Below are 19394 nucleotides of genomic sequence, written 5' to 3' on the forward strand. Positions count from 1 at the left end.
TAATGCATTCATGAAAATCTGGGTTATAAACTACAAGGAGAGACAGTTTTCTATTATGTTCATAGCAGTGTTATTTATAATAGCTGAGACCTGGAAACTCATTGCCAATACTGATGATGTAAAAGGATCTTCCTGCCTATAGTTTCTTTTAGAAGTTGCATGGTTTTAGGAAACACATTTAACTCTTTAATCCATTTTAAGTTGATATTTGTGTAAGGCATAAGGTAGTGGTTCAGTTTCATTCTTTTGCATATGGCTGTTCAGTTTTCCCAGGACCATTTACTGAAGAGACTATTCTTTCCCTATTGTATATTTGAACATTGGTAAGAGTATAAGTCTTAAAAGTTCTCATCTAAAGAAGAAAGTTTATAACTATGTGTGGTAATGAATGTTAAGTAAACTTACTGTGGTAGTCATTTTACAATACAAAATGCCTAATCATTATGCTGTAGACCTAAAACTGAAACCTTACATGTGGTTTGAATTTAATAGTTGTTATACTGTTTTCAAGTTTAAAATGTACATTAATTTAAAAAAGTACTAGAAAAACAAGATAATGGGTCCATCATGAAACAAAAGATTTAGTGTTGTATGATAAAGAAAAAAAAAGAGAAATATTAAGTTTCCAAACGTTAGGAACAATTCACCTAATTCCAAAGACCACCTACTTACATGGCATAATAAACCCCTGTGAGAAGTTGCACCATAAATTCGGGATCCAATACTATTCGACCACAGAGTTCTTTCCAGTGTTTTTCTTGTTGCCGTGGAAACCCACTCACACAAACCCTAGGGAATACAGTATTTATCATGAGTGATTTCTGATGTCATTGAATCAAATATTTTGCTTTTATAAATTCATTTATTCAGTTATTTGTTGCTCAAACATTTATTAAATACAGTCACTACTTACCAGTCACTGTCCTGAGCCTAGGTATACAGTTGTGAACAGGTAAAAATAAATAAAAATAAAACCTGTGCCCTCATAAAACATACATCCTAGTGGACCATATTGATAAAAACAATTTTACTCAGATAGCCAGGTCTTTCAAATTCATCCTTCTCTTTCTTCACAAAATAAATGCATAACTTTCTCATATTCCAAATTTTATCAGGATGAATTAGTGAGAGATACAGAAATCTCAAAGCAAATAAAGGGACATTTCAAACTACTGATGTCTGTGAGACCATTTTTAATCAAAGTACCATAAACAATCCTCTACCTGCCATCTCCTTATAAGATGCTTCCAGGAAATGATGCTTAATAATTATCAAAAACTGTAATGTACCTATGTTCTTTCAATGAATTAATTTATTGGAATAACTATCATGGTGAGTTAAGAGAAATATTTTCATTTTTAGTACATCATAGTATCAGGAATTTTTTTCAAATTTCAGTTTACATATACATATTTTTGTAGCAGAGACATATAATTAGGTGATCAATAATAGATTTTAAAGTATAAAAGAGCATTATATTAGTATAAAATATGTAGGTAAAATATAATAACATTCAGTTTCACAAAGAAAAATGAAAAATACAGGTTTGGGCAAAAGTAGGTTTACAGTTGCTCATATAGAAAATAATACAATAATTAATTAATTAATAATAGTACAAGAATAAACTGTGTTTCACATACTCACAGCTGTAAACGTACTTTTGCCCTTCCCTGTATAACGTCAGTCTATTAAAGAAAAGCTTGTTCATTTATTCCTCAAATGGGTGATGGGTATCAGATCACTGCAGTATTTACATTATATACATTTAAAACACTGCCTGGCCTGTAAATCACAGACTTTCAGTTTTAAAAGATGGCTCAGTGGTTGAGCATCGACCTATGAACCAGAGATCATGGTTCAATCTAGGTCAGGGCACATGCCTGAGTTATGGGTTTGATCACCAGTAGGGGCCTTACAGGAGGCAGTTGATCAATGATTCTCATCATTGATGTTTCTATCTCTCTCTCCCTTTCCGTTCCTCTCTGAAAACAATAAAAAAATATATTTTTAAAAATTGATCCAACCTCTACTAGTCTTATTATGCAAAATTTACTGAAAATAATATTTGCTATTATTTAAGATAGAATGAAAAATTATAAATAAATATTAACTTAAAAAACCAAAATAGCCGAAACCGGTTTGGCTCAGTGGATAGAGCGTCGGCCTGCAGACTGAAAGGTCCCAGGTTCGATTCCGGTCAAGGGCATGTACCTGGGTTGTGGGCATATCCCCAGTAGGAGATGTGCAGGAGGCAGCTGATCGATGTTTCTCTCTCATCGATGTTTCTAACTCTCTCTCTCTCTCTCCCTTCCTCTCTGTAAAAAATCAATAAAAAAAATATATAAAAACAAACAAACAAACAAAAAACAAACAAACAAAAATAGTCATTTATAAACAAACTAGAGGCCCAGTGCATGAAATTCGTGCACAGGTAGGGTCCCTAGTAGCTGCTGGCTGCTGGCTGGGGCCTCCCTTCCCCTGGCTGCCTGCATGCCACCACCAGCTGGGGCCTCCTGGTGATCAGCTCACATCTAACTCCCAGTTGGTCAAACTCCTACCTGTGGGGACAATTTGCATATTAGCCTTTTTTTATATAGGATTTATCTGTAGATAGGCAATAAGTGCTTAAACAATGTATTCTCTTGATAACAGTATCTAGGTTAGAGACAAGAACTTTGTTAGTCATTAATTATGTTATTACAGGTAAATGAAAATAACATACTTATTTTAAGATCATCTATAAAATCAAACTTACAACTAACTTGGATTGGTCTCCCTCTTTGTGAGTGTGGGTGAGACCTGTGATTTGTTTCTAATCAACAGAACATGGCAAAGGTGATGGGATTTCCACGACTGTGTTATTTAAGAATGTAGTGCAGGTCTCCTTTCACTCTTCTACTTTGAAGAAATAAGCTGTCATGTTAAAGGCAGCCTATGTTGAGAGGCCCACAGGGCAAAGAACTAAGACTGGTCCTTGGCAGAGTCAACAAGAAATTGAAGCCCTCAGTCCTACAACTACAGGCACTAAATTCGGCCAACAAAAGTATATAATTCCTCATCCGAGCTTCAGATAAGACTGAAAATCCAGCCAACATCTTAACTGCAGCTTTGTAAGACCCTAAGCAAAGGACCCAGCTAAGCCATGCCTAGACTCCTGACACACTGAAACTACAAAACAATGTGTGCTGTTTTCAGTGCTAAGATTGTGGTAATTTGTTATGATGCAACAGAAAACTAATACAGCATTTAACCCCTTTGGGAGGCTCAGTTTCCTCAAGTAAAAATCAGTTGAGCCATGGCTGGGTATCTCAGAGGGTTAGAATGTCATCCCAATATACCAAGGTTGTGGGTTCAATCTCCGGTCAGGTAACAGACAAGAAACAACCAATGAATGCATAAATAAGTGGAACAATAATTAGATGTTTCTCTTTCTCTCTCTCTCTCTCTCTCTCTCTCTCTCTCTCTCTCTCTCTCTCTCCCTCTCTCTCTCTCTCTCTCTCCCTCCCTCCCTCCCTCTCTCTCTCTGTCCCCCACCTCCTCCCTCCCTCGATACCTCCCTCTTTTTATAAAAATCAATAAATAAAAAATAAGAAAAAAATCAGCTGAACAGGATGAACTCATGGTTCCTTCTACAGCTGAAATTCTGTGACTCTAAATGTCCTCTATCTCCAAACTGATTTTTATTACTTAAACTTCCTTTCTATAGTAAATATTTAAATTTCAACCCAGGTCTGTCCAAATTATTAGAAATTCTGATTTAGTAAAGATTAAAGAACACAAATATAAATGAGACATATAATTGGTACTATTACTAATTTTCTTAAACAAAGCAGAGATAATAATTTGTGAAATATATAAAGAAAAGGATTCACATTCCTTAAGACTTTCTTCACCTATGGGACTATTTATTCAAAGCTCTCAAAGTGATTAGGTATATCAATAAACCACTCTAAGATTAAGACATCTTTGCTTTTCTTGACGTTCAGATAAAAAATAGTTTTTTGATGCTGAAATATTTTCAAGAAGACAAGATGCTTGAGAGATAAGGATTCCTATAGGAATATAAGCTCCATGAGTTTTATTTACTGCTATACATCATAAGTTAAAATAGTACCTACCATAAAGAATATGCTCAGTAAATATTTGTCAAATAAATAAGGTTATAATAATAATGATAATTATTATTCTCACCTGGAGCCCATCCGACAAAGAGATTGATAAGATGAAGCAGGCATATATACAATAGCAGAATTGTAACACAACATAAGAAAACTCAGGACTTCAAACCTACGAAAAACAAAAAGGAGTGGAAAGGATTATAAACAATCACTTCTATTAGACACTGTGGTAAATGATTTCTTCATTAGATGGTTATAACAACAATGCCTTGACACTACTTTCATGATTTCTCAACCAGATTACTATAGTCTCTTCATCAATGTTCCCCATATCCATTCCTAATGTAGATGACTGCCCTATCTACATTAGCCCACTGTTCCTACTGACTGCATGATAAAATCCAAACTCATCATGGCACACAGGTCCTTTAAAATCCACCCTCAACCATCCTCTCTAACCTTACCCTACCTCCACTACCTACCACATACACTGTCTACATCAGTGATGGAGAACCTTTTGAGCTCGGCGTGTCAGCATTTTGAAAAACCCTAAGTTAACTCTGGTGCCGTGTCACATATAGAAATTTGTTGATATTTGCAACCATAGTAAAACAAAGACATATTTTTGATATTTATTTTATATATTTAAATGCCATTTAACAAAGAAAAATAAACCAAAACAATGAGTCCGCGTGTCACCTCTGACACGCGTGTCATAGGTTCGCCATCACTGGTCTACATCAATATTCTCACCACTCCATGAATATGCCATAACCTTTCATAACAACTTGCTTTTATACATACTGCTCTTCTTTACTAGAACATCCTTAGAAAACTCATGCTAAGGTTTCAAGTCCTAGCTCAAATTTTTACCTTAGACATAAAGCTGTTCTTAATTCTCCCAACTGAAGGAAACTATTCCCTTATCTGTGTAGCGCTAATATAGCATTTATCCCATTGAATCATCATTCTCCATCTTTTCTCTGTTTTACCCATTTGGTAATAACTTTAGACCCTGATATATTCACCTCTACCTCTAGTGTCCAACACAGTGTCTAACACATTGATACTATAATAAACATTTATTAAAGGGATAAAGAATGCTTTCCTAATCTTTACAATGTTTAAGAAAGTGGCTCCTAAACCTGGAGCAGATTATAGTTATTTAAGGACCTTTTGAAAAAATATATTCCTGTATGTCAACTCAAATAACTAACAAGAGTCTCTAGGGCAGGACCCCAGGGAATTTGTACTTCTAAAAAGCTTCCCATAGATGGTGAAATTCTTTGTACCATTTTTACAACATTTTTTATAAGTCTGGAATTATTTCAAAATGAAAAGCTAAAAACTGAGTTGTAAGTCTGACTCAGAAGCAGTCAAATGTTCAGATCTTTTCTTCTCTATGTTACCTGGTTTATTGAAGGTTTCTTTTCTGAAATTTAAGATTTCTTTTCTCAAAGAAGAAAAAGGATATTTCTACCGAGAAACCACCAGGCACAACTGTGGTTTAGGGTGGGGGTTGGAGGGGGAAGACACCATACTGAACACAGGAACATTAAGTGAAACAAACCTTACTGGAAATCAAGACCTCAAGCTCTCCTTCCCCACTTGGCCACCAGAATGCTAGCAGCTAGCCCTCTATTTACAGACTAGACTTTTCTCTAGGGAACCTGACCCTAAGAAGAAAGATTTAAAGATATGAACTTAGAAAGTTCCCCAACTGAACAGCCCAGTGAGAAGTTGTGTGAAGTTCATGGTCAACTAGCCCTATTAACGTGGTTAAAGCTTCTCAATTTTATTCTCCTACTCTTAAATATATGGGAGAGAAAAGACATCTGAGGAATTCCACTAACAAAAAATGAGACCAAAATAAAAAATAGAAAAAAAGTACAATTTAAAGGAAACAGAATACACAAAAAGAAAAAAGAAAACTTTGAATAAGGCAAATTATAATTAATATTCTCAAAAATATAAAAGATGTTTCAAAAAAACTCCAAACACACCACTTAAACAAAATCAGTATTTTAAAGACCATTCAGAAAGCAAGAAAAACTTTTAGATACACAAAATATAATTGCAGACATTAAAAACTCAAAAAAAGGACTGACAAATGAAGTTAAGGATATAAGTAAAGTAAAGCAAAAGAAAAAAGATATGGCCAACAAGAGAGAAAAGAAGACTATTCCAGGACAATTATTACTGTCCACAGTTTTTACCATTACCGATTTTGTGCAGTGAATGTTTCCCTCTGAGGATGAAGATCACTATAAACAACCCTGATGAGGTCATGCTGACACAATGCCCCTTCAGTCAAAGCCATGGATCCAATTGTTGAGGGCTATAAAAATAAGGTAAAGTATGAGACTGTCTCTAAAATGAAGTAAAAATCTGTATCACATAAAGATATTTGTTTCAAAAAAGGGCAGTTTCACACCATTTCTTCTCTTTCAAAACCCTTTCCATTTTTCAATTATACACATTCTATGGCTCTTTTTGAAAATTATATACATATATACATACATATATACACACATACATATATAATGTATAAAAATAAAAGAAGTTGCTGAAAAGACTAAAGGTTACAAATATGTCCATTTCAATTTGTTTGTACTCTACAACATGAGCAGTCTTGGGGACTGTGCATTCATACTAAGTACTCTCATTAATCCCATTCTACAATGGAGACAGCAATGTGTAGAGTGCTATAATTATAAAACACAAACAATATTGAAGGCTATGATCAAATGTCTCTTTAATAGTGACATAATTGATTTCATGTTTCTATAGTTAGAACCATCCATTCATAAATGTTTCACTATCCTCCATTTTATTTCATAATATGATTCACAGAACTTAATTAAAATTAAATTACTCAGAAATATTCTAAGCTCAAATGAGTCCTGGGCTAAATAGCAGGCATTCTATTTCCAACACAAAACAAATTCCCAGAGGACATCATTAAGAAAAAAAAAAAGCTATGAGACAACAGGATATTGAGTGTTGATAAGGAAATGGAATATAATTTTTAGACTACTGGTAAAGCTTCTTTAAATGCTTTCCTCACGACTTTATGCACTAAAAGCCACCTGAGGTCAGAAGCTTGATTCAGAACACATATCCTTAAAGAGAGGAGGCAGAAGGAGTTCAGCTCAACAGAAGTCATCTACCTGTATAATAAGCATTGTTCTCATATTGTTCAACCAAATAAATATATGCAAAAATCAGAAGTGGAATGTTAGTGAACAGCTGGAATGCATCAACTAGAATTCTTTAAATGGAAATATAATCATTACAGTGGTAATATTCTTCTAAGTAGCCATTTTCCTAAAAAATAACCCTCCAAAAATAAATAAAAAAATAAAACCCAACCAAACATAGATGATTTCTAATTACCACTGAAGACTTAAAAAAATTAAAGAATATGGTATATCAAATTTAATTGAAAAATAAAAATGATTTAAAGAATATTTTTGAAAACTCATAAAAAAAGATTAAAAATGATACTGGTGAAGAATCCAAAGAAACAAGAACTAGAAGAAAATTACCCATTAATTATTTTCTGCCTCTCTTGACAACAGCTCAACTTTATATCACTAGTTGAAGGCCAGTTTTCATGCACTGATGGGGTCCCTCAGCCTGGCCTGCGGGGATCAGATCGAAACCAGCTCTCCGACATCCCCAAGGGGTCCTGGATTGTGAGAGGGCAGTTCTCGGGTGATGCACCCCGGAATCGGGCTCCCTCCTCTCTGGTTCTAGGGTGCATCACCTGAGAACCGCCACTGCCAAGTTACCACAGCTTGGCAGCTCCTGCATTGAGTGTCTGCCCCTTGGTGGTCAGTGTGCATCATTACTACCGGTCAGAAAGTCACTTAGCCTTTATATATATAGATAACAAACATCTACTTTTAATAAGTAAATCAATAAAGATGTGTTAGGAATATTTACCTCTGGTAAGAGGCTGACTTTATATCTTTATTCAGTATACTTTTAAATAATTCTACCTTTCCAATTTTACTTACCTCATGGTATATTGAAGGCTTAGATAAAGAAGGGATAGTAAAAGACAGAACTTTGTTGTTTCCATCTTTATCAGCAATTTCCTAGTTAAAAAAAAAACAACAAAGATAATGAAATAATCACAGGACTATTAGAAATAATAATTACTTCCTTAATTTACCAAACATATCATTGGTAACTGAGGAAGATGTTTAGAAATAGTAATATAAATAAAAAAACTGCCTAGCCGGCATGGCTTAGTGGTTGAGTGGCCATCTATGAACCAAGAGGTCACTGTTTGATTCCTGGTCAAGGTACATGCCCAGGTTGCAGGCTCGATCCCAGTAGGGGTTGTGCAGGAGGCAGCCAATCAATGATTCTCTCTCATCACTGATGTTTCGCTCTCTTTCCCTCTCCCTTCCTCTCTGAAATCAATAAAAATATATAAAAATAATAAAAATTAAAAATAAATTACTACCCTAATTTATCTTTGCTAAATTAGCAAATTTGTACACTTTGGTGGGTGAATTATCCTTTGAGAGATTTTAGTGCAATACTAAGTAAATCAAATACAACATGACAGCAAAGACATGAAGGAAGCAGGCACACAAATCAATTTCCATGTTTAATTTATACACAGGGCAGGGAGATTACAAGTGATTAGATCTTTAAATAGAAACATTAGTTCTTTGAGTGAAACAAATTAAAGGCCTTAGGCAAGAGCTCCATACTTATTAAAATACGAAAAACACACTATTCTAACACAGAATGAATCTTGACTAAAAGAAACTCTTAAAATTCTTCAGCAATAAACTAATGACTTCAAATAAGCTACATATTAACATAATTATTAGTCTAAGTAATTAAAAATAAGTTCATATTTAGGTCATTCTTACTGAACTGTAAGAAAATTCTTGTGAATTTTAAAAGCATTTTATCTTTCAATGAAAAGGACAATGTACCCATCATTTTTACATCTAATCTTCTATAGGTATCAATAAAAATCTGCCTACAGTAGCCAGGGGTGAAATGCTCTTCCTGTATCACTCCCTTTCTCTACTGCCTCATTTGTCTATGTTTCTTTTACACTTCATATTAGTATACATAACAGGCATAATCATAGAGAAGATTGACCTTGTTAGACCTGGGAAGGTGGTCAGAGAGAGACTAAGTAGTTAAACAATATGAAAGGAAGAAACAACTATAAAAATAACTACCATCACCAAAACACAAACCCAGAACATTCCTATGGGGCTCATTTCTGAGTTTTATGTCATAGGATAGTACCAATTATATGTGAACAATGGTCCTACATATAATTTTGGCAGGAAAAGGGGTTTAAAAATTCTGCCGTAACCGGTTTGGCTCAGTGGATAGAGTGTCGGCCTGCGGACTGAAAGGTCCCAGGTTCGATTCCGGTCAAGGGCATGTACCTTGGTTGCGGGCACATCCCCAGTAGGAGGTGTGCAGGAGGCAGCTGATTGATGTTTCTGTCTCATCGATGTTTCTAACTCTCTCTCTCCCTTCCTCTCTGTAAAAAATCAATAAAATATATTTAAAAAAAAAATTCCTTAGAGAGCCAGGCTGGTGTGGCTGTGTTTGAGTGACGACCTATGAACTGGGAGGTAGCAGTTAAATTCCTGGCCTGGGTTGTGGGCTCGGTCCCCAGTGGGGGGCCATGTGGGAGGCATCTGATTGGTGATTCTCTCTCATTGATGTTCCTGTCTCTCTCTCCCTCTCCCTTCCTTTGTGAAATCAATAAAATATGCATATTTTTAAACTTCCCTAGAGAGATCATTTATCTACTTTGTAGTCAAACTAGTTACCACTACATCTGGGCCACTGTGCCTCAGAGAGAAAGTTTATGCTAACTAAGATGAATAGACATGATTTAAGTTAGGCAATAAAATTTTAATTTTTATTCCTAAATTTTAAATTAAGCCAAATACTTTTGATCTACATTTGTGAGTATTTGTGGAGAAGTGTTTTCTGAAATTTGTTTAAGCTGAGGGCAATATAAAACTCTTCTCGAGGCTATCTTAAACAAGAGAGAAGTGCTAGGGAAGGAAAGAAAAAAGAGAAATAAGTATATAAAGAAAAACCAGTGTGGTAAGAAGAAATGAGAACCACAGAGAAGAGAGAGCAGATATCAAGGGAATTAAAAGATAGAAGCCTGAAGTTGCATTTCTGCATATAATTGAGCAATATTTTTATAGTACACTATTTTGAGATGCCAAAATTAAACCACAGCATCAACTACTGTCAAGAACTTGTCAAGCATTCTGATATACAAAATATTGCTTCATTTGTCCCACTACTAAATTTTATTACCCTAATCAAATTAATAAAAGTAACAGCATAATGTTAAACCTAATCTAATACACCAAATTCAATTATTAAATCACTAAACACTTACTAAGTACCTGTACAAATCAATAGAGGAGACACAATGAAATATGAAACAAATTTCCTACTTTAAAAAAAGTGTCAGGCAAATTAGCAAGAGAATTTTATACCACGACCAGCTTTTCATTTTAAAAAACTCATCTTCAATTATGATACAGCTAATAATCATAATAATTAAAACACCACAGGCACCATGCTGGATTTTTCTACTTGTTTTTAATCCTATAACAATGTCCTATTTCTGTTTTACATATGACGCAACTGAAGTCAAGATATTAAGTAACTTGTCCAAATTTAAAGCAGCCAACAAGTGGCAGGGCCTGGTTTTAAACAAAATATAAGTGGCTCCAAAGGCCTTGCATACACCATCCTTCAGATATATGTTCTAGTGATGCAAATGTTTTCTAATGACTTTTGAAAACTTTTGAAGGGGCAATACTTAGAGCAGCAAGCACTGGTTCAGAAGAATATTATTTATTGTGAGGTGCAGTGAACTGGTGTTTCCTTTTCTCCGCATCCTCGCCAACACTTGTTTGTTGAATTTTTGATTATAGCCATTCTGACAGGTGTGAGGTGATATCTCATTGTCATTTTAATTTGCATTTCTCTGATGATTAGTGACTTTGAGCATATTTTCATATGTCTCTTGGTCATTTGTATGTCCTCTTTGGAGAAATGTCTATTCAGGTCTTCTGCCCATTTTTTTAATTGGATTATTTTTGTTGCGTTGTATGAGTACTTTATATATTTTGGATATTAACCCCTTATCAGATGTATCATTGGCAAATATGTTCCCTCATATAGTGGGTTCCCTTTTCGTTTTGATGGTGAGTTCTTTTGCTGTGAAGAAGCTTTTTATTTTGATGTAGTCCCATTTGCTTATTTTCTTAGTTTCCTTTGCCCTAGGAATATATTGGCAAAAATTCCACTACTGCCTGTTTTCTCCTAAGATTTTTATGGTTTCATGCCTTACATTTAACTCTTTTATCCATTTTGAGTTTATTCTTATGTATGGTGTAAGTTGGTGGTCTAGTTTCATCTTTTTGCATGTGTCTCTCCAGTTCTCCCAACACCATTTGTTGAAGAGACTGTCTTTACTCCTTTGTATGATCTTGCCTCCTTGGTCAAATATTAATTGACCATAATGGTGTGGGTCAATTTCTGGGGTCTCTGTTACAATCCATTGTCTATATGCCTATTCTTCTGCCAGTACCAGGTTGTTTTACTGATAATGACTTTGTAGCATAGTTTGATATCCAACTTTGTTCTTCTTGCTCAAGATTCTGCAGCTATTTGTGGTCTTTTATGGTTCCATATAAATTTTTGGAGTATTTTTTTCTAGTTATGTGAAGTATACTGTTGGTATTTAATAGGGATTGTATTGAATTTATAGATTACTTTGGGTAGTATAGACATTTTAATGATATTAATGCTTCCAATCCATGAGCATGGTATACACTTCCATTTGTTTGTATCTTCCTCTATTTCTTTTTCAATGTCCTATAGTTTTCCTAATCCAGGTCTTTTACCTCATTGGTTAAGTTTATTCCTAGGTATCTTTTTGTTATTGTTACAATGGTAAATGGGATTTTTTTTTTTTTAAGTTTCCCTTGTGCTCAATTTAATTAACTCAAATTTTTCAACAGACATTTCAATTTTTTTCTAAATATTCTTTAAGTATAATTTCAGAGGACTTTAAAAAATACTTAAAATTTCCCAAACTATCACTTTCAACTTACCAAGTTATAAATTCCTAACAGAAGTGCTTCAATGCAACCATTACTCTGTCTGTCCCGGCTAACTGTAAGCCGTAAATAAACCCACATCAATTCTGGCAAGAACTGCAGCGTGAACCTCTTAAGTCGAACTTCAGAGCTACGATAGAGCTCAAACAGCTGGTGGCAGACAGGTTCCAGGAGCTAAAAGGAAAATAAAGTGCATTAGTTATTTCCATTATTTTGGATATAACTGGATTTTTTTTAAAGGCACGTATACTTATATCTTATTTTTAAACTAAATTCTCAACATAATTCTTGCATATTTTGAATCAATACAACCAAAATCTTAATCTCTATGTAGAAAGATTACATATTAAACTGACCAATATACTAACTATAAGTAGTACTTTGTGGCCCTATAATGTCAACATAACTTTTAATATACTGTACTACTTAATTTAGTTCAGCAGTTCTCAGCCTGTGGGTCGCAACCCCTTTGGCAGTCAAACAACCCTTTCACAGGGGTCACCTAAGACCATCCTGCATATCAGATATTTACATTATGATTCATAACAGTAGCAACATTACAGTTATGAAGTAGCAACGAAAATAATTTTCTGGTTGGGTCACCACATGAGGAACTGTATTTAAAGGGCCAGAAGGTTGAGAATCACTGATTTAGTTCTTTAACCAATGTACCAACTTATATTTAACAAATTTCCTTTTCTGTTCTTAACAACCCTTAGTATCCTCCATTTTAAAAAAGTTTCTACTGAAAGAAAATAATCTCAAATGATCTTGTTGAAAGTTAAATATTAATTTAAGACTATGATTTAAATAAATTATATACCACTCAGTAGAGAAAGGAATTTTGCAATATGTAATATTTGGACATCCAAAATGCTGATATTTTAAATTAATGCTAGCTAATAAGAGACTGATAAATTCTACTAATTATATTTATTTGAAATATTTTAAAAGGAGGAAATTCTACAGAAATAGTTTTTCCAATATTTAATTGGATAATTCTTCATAAGATATCACACAATCTGACTTACAAGGAACTTTATGACCTTGAAAACTGAAGAAAATGAGCAGTTTAAATAAATCTTCCCCTTTTCCCTAAGCATGTACTGCCAATTTAGAATGTTTTCTTTGGAATAACTGCAGACTAAACAAAAACTATTATTTTAAAATGCAGACAAACACTGACAGGAAACTATAATGTTTAAAATTTAACACTAGTTTAATCAAACATTCTAGAAGAAAGCCACTATTTTCACAATGTAAATTAAAAGTCAACTTATCCTATGTTGATTGTACACATAACATATTTAGATGAGTTAAACTTAGCTCTTAAGGAACAACTAAAGCTAAAAAAATTTATACACACACATCCTCGTCTAGTAAGCCCTTTATGTGAAATCACTATCATTGTATTCGAAATCTTAAAAACCAGTCCAACTTTCTCATACTGAAGTCTAGATCAAACAATTTGCCCAAGGACACAGAATTTAGTGGTGTAGGAAGACTCTAGAATTCAGGTCTTCCAACACCCGGTTGATGTTCCCATTATACCACATTCCTTATATTTCAGCAAAGATGGAGTAGGAGGTGAGAGTTGTTTAATTACAAATAGTATATTACACATAGTACCAATAAGAAATATACTTTTGAAAATAGTCAATTGTTGGCATCTTTGAAAAATGCTAACAATATTCAGGTCTTTCGGGAAATTAAAGATTATTGCTCTTATAAATTTGTTACACACACACACACCCACACACAAGGTTTTTATTTTTATAAGTTTATTTGAACCAAACTGATGACATATGCTGGGGAGCAAGATTTTAAATACTCCCTAAATATCCTATATAATAAAAGCCTAATATGCTAAGTGTCTGGTCATCCGGTTGTCCGTTCAACCAATCAAAGTGTAATATGCTAATGATATGCTAAAGACGCTCAATCTCTCGCTATGACATGCACTGACCAACACGGGGCAGACAGTTGACTGGTCGACCAGTTGCTATGACATGCACTGACCACCAGGGGGCAGACTCTTCAACCGGTAAGTTATCTTGCTGCTGGGGTCCGGGTGATTGGGATTGAGACGGGCTGGACATGCCCTGGAGCCCTCCTGCGGTCCCTCCTTGGCTGGCCAACCTCCCACATCCCTCCCCGGCCCTGACAGTGCACCAGTGGGGTACCTCAGCCTGGCCTGTGCCCTCTCGCAATCTGGACTGAGGGACCTGCCCCTCTGCCACTCATATATATATATAGACACATACACACACACTAGAGGCCCGGTGTACGAAATTTGTGCACTCGGGGGGGGGGGATCTCTCAGCCCGCCTGTACCCTCTTGCAGTCCGGGACCCCTCAGGGGACATCCGCCTGGGATTGGGCCTAAGCCAGCAGTTGGACATCCTTCTCGCAATCCAGGATCTCTCGCTCCTTACCACCCACCTGCGCACTCCTTACCGCTTGGCTCGCTGCTTTTTAGTGCTGACGCAGAGGCAGAAGAGGCAAGCCTGGCTTCTGGTTGAGTGGCCCCTCCCCCTGTGGGAGCGCACTGACCACCAGGGGGGAGCTCCTGTGTTGAGCGTCTGCCCCTGGTTGGTCAGGGCGCATCATAGCAACTGGTTGTTCTGGTGATTCCGTCATAATGGTCGCTTAGGCTTTTATTACATAGACATCTTTTAAATCTACTTTCCTCCTTAGTAAAGATCCTAAAATTACCTTCTCTAATTTTTTTTTTTTACCTTCTCTAAATGTTATTGTCCATGGAACAATATTATGATTTATTTTAGAAAGATCTTAACTTCCTTCCTCAGTAGCAAAAACTACATGTAGGAGACTATATTTTAATTAAGCATTACAAAGAAATACAGACTGAGGGAAATTATTATTATGGTTTTTTTTTAAAGTCGGAGGAAGAGTGGCTGGAAATTCAGTAACTTTTAATCAGATACCATGGCAAAATAAGATTGTTAAAAACTTGCCAATGCTATCTGTTAAAAATCTTTAATTCCAAGTATATGTATTAGGCCATTGTGTTCTCAGTTTCTCAGTATTATACATGACTCTGACCTTTCCTAAATGAAATTATCACCCACATCAAAAGGTGTTAAAAGTCATTTTCTTCTGGTTAAAAAAAAATAAAGCTTAAGAATAACTGACACATTCCCCAAATTTAGCCAACAGTTTGATAAAATAGTTACTAAGAGACATGCTCTCTGATGAACACACTGAGACAATCTGCCTTGAATAATGGACACTGAAGCCCAATTTGGGTTAAAGAGAGAATGTGAGGTGAGGAAAAGGGGTAAAATAGAAAGAAGTTATAGTTAAGGTTCATCTGTGAAAAGAGACAACAAAATGGGGTAGGTAATAAAGAAGCTAGTTAAATAAGGTTTTTAAAAAATAGAATATGATTCTTTCTTTGCCATACTCCATTCATCAGGAAAGAGAAGAGATCATTAAAAGGAGCAATCTTTGAGATGGCTAGGGAAGATGGGATCCAGGCCTAGGTGAAAGAGATGGCCTTTGATACACTAGGATACTTCATCTACTGAATAGCAGAAAAGGCAGGAGAGTATGGGTAGAGATGCTGGTATATTTGAATGGGAAAATAAGAGAGCTCCCAACTACTTTCTTATTCTTTTTTAATGACATAAAAAGCAAGCTGAAAATATGGAGTAAGGAGGGTAAGAACATGAGAAAAGAAGTGTAAAATGAACAGTTAACAGTGTACCAAGAAGTCAGACTGTAAGAGATTTTTAGTTTTGGATTTAAAGTGCAGAAAGGTGGAGGTCTCTGTGAAGTAGAAGAACCGCAAGTGACTAAGGTATCTGGAAGGAGGGAAATGAGAAAAGTAAAGCATTATGTTGGTGTAGAGATTAATGTTCTATATATTAATGATTCTACAGAGCTTACTGTTCTGTTTTTCTTAAGTATGAACACATAGTTAGAACCTTATGATCTGACAGGAGAAAAGAATGGACCTGCTCTGTCAACTGGTTGATTATGCTGACAGCTGGGCCTTGACCTTGAATCTCTAAAGTTATAATTTTTCCATTTCTAGCCATGACAAGGTCTGACACATTAATAGTTTGAAGTATTATAATATAAAATAATATGAATAACTTTTTTTTTCTTTTTGTTTATTGAATAACTTTTTTTTAATGTCATAGCTTCCACATATAACTGAATCAAGGAAACTGATACTTTTTTTTTTTTAATCCTCACCCGAGGATGTGATTTTATTGATTTTGGTTTAGACTCTAAAATTTAGAGAGAGGAAGGGGGGGGAGGGAGAGGGAGAGAGAGAGAAAAAAAAACATTGACCAGTTACCTCCCATCTGAGCCCCTACCAGGAATCAAACACAAAACCTAGGCATGTGCCCTGACCAGGAATCAAGCCCGCCACCTATTTGGTATAGGGGACAGTGCTCTAACCAGAGAATGTGAGTCCCAATAAAAATGACAGCATTTTAGAATCTCATTTTGTATTTCACTATTCTTCTAATTAATATTTATTAAGTGTTCATTATATACATAATAAAATACTAGATTCTATGAAGTAACAAATATAGAATATATGACTACTGCCCATGAAGAGCTTACAATCTAAAGAGAAAGCATAAAACAAATTTTAATAAGCAAAGCTTAAATGTTAAGACAGTGCAAAACAGAGGGTGGGGAATACACACATTCATTATTCAAACAGAATTTTGAAAATGCCTGACCAAGGATATGCATATATGTACATTACCACACCTGAAGTTATAAAACATTCATAAATACACAGCAAGAGAAAAAGAAGCAAATGAATCCTGTAACTGCTGCTACACAAGGTAACAGATGCAAGTCTAACTGAGAGCCAATCCAAGTTCAGGAGATAGGAAAGAAAGAGGTCAATAAGCAAGCTTTTAGTGACTGGACAAAAATGAAGATGCGCTTTCAGTTAAGCTGCTGGTTAGGAGACGATTACCTGAACTTCTTCAAACTCACTCCCGTACACAGCAGAGGCACTCGTGGAGGCTGTATCTAGGAAGATAAGAAGCTACTTTCCTGTGTGTTCCTTTCATTTTCACTTTAAAACATACACGAGTCCCGTGGTGATAAAACTGTATGTCATAACTACTGTGTTAATGAAGAGATAATGTGTGTATTTTGCATAAATTAACAAATAGATTCAATAGCTGAATTTTTTTCCTTTTATGACAAACTGAATAAAAGAAAACTCTAAGTTTATTAATCTTGACTATGTAGGCTAAAAAGTGCTTTCTCTGATAATTTTCAAACTAAATTTACTAGCAGTATCATTTTATGTTACCAGTCTAAGTTCACTGATTAGGGTGATTATACATAGTTCTATATTGTCAATAAAATAACTGCGAAGCATACTTAAAATAAAATAAATAAATCTCAATCCGTGTATGGTTAAAATTTGGCTTCCAGAAAAGGAAACATTCCAGAAAAGGAAGCAAAGGAAAGTTTCAAATTAAATAAATAATCTGCAAAAACAATGGTCAGATGAAGAATCAAAATATACGGTCCTCAGCAGTAACCAATTTGATCAAAACATTTAAAAATATGGAGAGAGAGAGCATGAGGAAAGCCAAAGCAACTATAAGAATGAAAAATAGCAGAAAAAGTTTTCCAGTCTCTTAAGAAGAATTGAAAAAAAAAAAAAAAAAAGAGTAGGGAAAACTACAAAACTTAAATATATGTGCTTTAGTACACATATTTCATTTTATTATGTTGAAATTATTTTTCTTATAAACTCTCCTACCTCATTATTTGAATCTTGAATAACTTTGTAGAGGGCTGGTACCAATGTTTTTTTCCGGTGTAAAGTTGCTGCATAATTGGTGATCTGAGTGTCAGGTAATGCCTAAAAAAAAAAAAAATTAAAGGAAAACAAAAGTGAACTTAATATTTGGGAAGTCAGAAACTTAATTTTAAAGGAGCTCCTCTTGAAAATATTTATGAGTCAATTAAGAAAAGAAATTAATATAAGAATCATGAATGTTAAAAAAACAAATACAGTGGGGCCTTGACTTACGAGTGTCCCGACTAACAAGTTTTTTGAGATACCAGCTGTCTCTCGGCCGATTTTTCGCATTGAGTTGATAGAGTAATTTGAGTTAATGAGCTCCTTAACGAGCTCGGTCTCGGAACGAATTAAACTCGTAAGTCAAGGCCCCACTGTAGTTATAATACACACGGTGAGGCAAAAGAAGGTGTATAGTTGTGAGTACTCAAAACACAGTTTATTCTTGTATTATTAATTAATGATTGTATTATTTATTTTCATTACAACTGTAAAACAACTTTTGCCCCACCCTGTATAATTCTAACCATCCTATATAATAAAGAGGGAACATGCAAATTGACCGTCACTCTGCCACAAAGATGGTGGTGCCCACAGCAGGGGGGGGGTGTTGTTTCCATAACACAAGATGGCTGCGCCCACAGTGGAGGCTGAGTTCCTGTAACGAGCCTTAACGAGCAATCAGCAGGGACCTGAGGCTGTGCCCTCCCCCCCAGACCCTTTCCCTGTTGGGCTTGACAGGGGACCTCAGGCCGCTCCCCCACGCCCTGGTGCCAGGCCAGGGGACCTCAGGCTGCGCCCCTCACCCAGCAAGGCTTGATGGGGACCTCAGGCTGTGCCCCCTGCCCCGGCGCCAGGTCAGAGGACCTCAGGCCACTCCTCCCACCTGGCGGGGCTTGACGGGGGACCTCAGGACACGCCCCCTCGCCCCGGCAATGGGCCAGGAGACCTGAGGCTGCGCCCCCCCGCCCAGCAGAACTTGACAGGGGACCTCAAGGTGTGCCCCTTGCCCAGTAGGGCTTGACAGGAGACCTCAGGCCACGCCCCCGGCACTGGGCCAGGGGACCTGAGGCCACAACCCCGCCCTGGGGTTGGGGGAACTGAGGCCATGTCCCCCGCCTGGCAGAGCTTCACAGGGGACCTCAGACCATGACCCCGCTTGGCGGGGATTGATGGGGGGACCTCAAGGTGCGCCCCTCGCCCTGGTGCTGGGCCAGGGGACCTCAGGCCATGCCCCCCACCTGGCACCGGGCCAGGGGACCTGAAGCTGCGACCCTGCCCAGCGGGGCTTGACAAGGGTGGGACCGGCCA

General features: G+C 36.2%; 1 protein-coding gene across 2 annotated transcripts in view; it reads right to left on the reverse strand.

Moving 5' to 3' along the window:
- HYCC2 (hyccin PI4KA lipid kinase complex subunit 2) overlaps positions 1–19394 on the reverse strand; it is a 39822-nt gene that overhangs the window by 10210 nt on the left and 10218 nt on the right. For both annotated transcript variants that reach the window (XM_081095224.1, XM_081095223.1), the window contains exons 4-9: positions 18042–18143; positions 12263–12442; positions 8141–8221; positions 6341–6456; positions 4192–4287; positions 673–789 (exon numbers count right to left, since the gene is read on the reverse strand). In XM_081095224.1, coding sequence (XP_080951350.1) covers positions 673–789; positions 4192–4287; positions 6341–6456; positions 8141–8221; positions 12263–12442; positions 18042–18143 — 692 coding nt within the window. The remainder of the gene's footprint in view (positions 1–672; positions 790–4191; positions 4288–6340; positions 6457–8140; positions 8222–12262; positions 12443–18041; positions 18144–19394) is intronic.

Source organism: Myotis nattereri, assembly GCF_964212035.1.
Source record: "Myotis nattereri genome assembly, chromosome: 7".
In the NCBI taxonomy this organism is placed as follows: domain Eukaryota; kingdom Metazoa; phylum Chordata; class Mammalia; order Chiroptera; family Vespertilionidae; genus Myotis; species Myotis nattereri.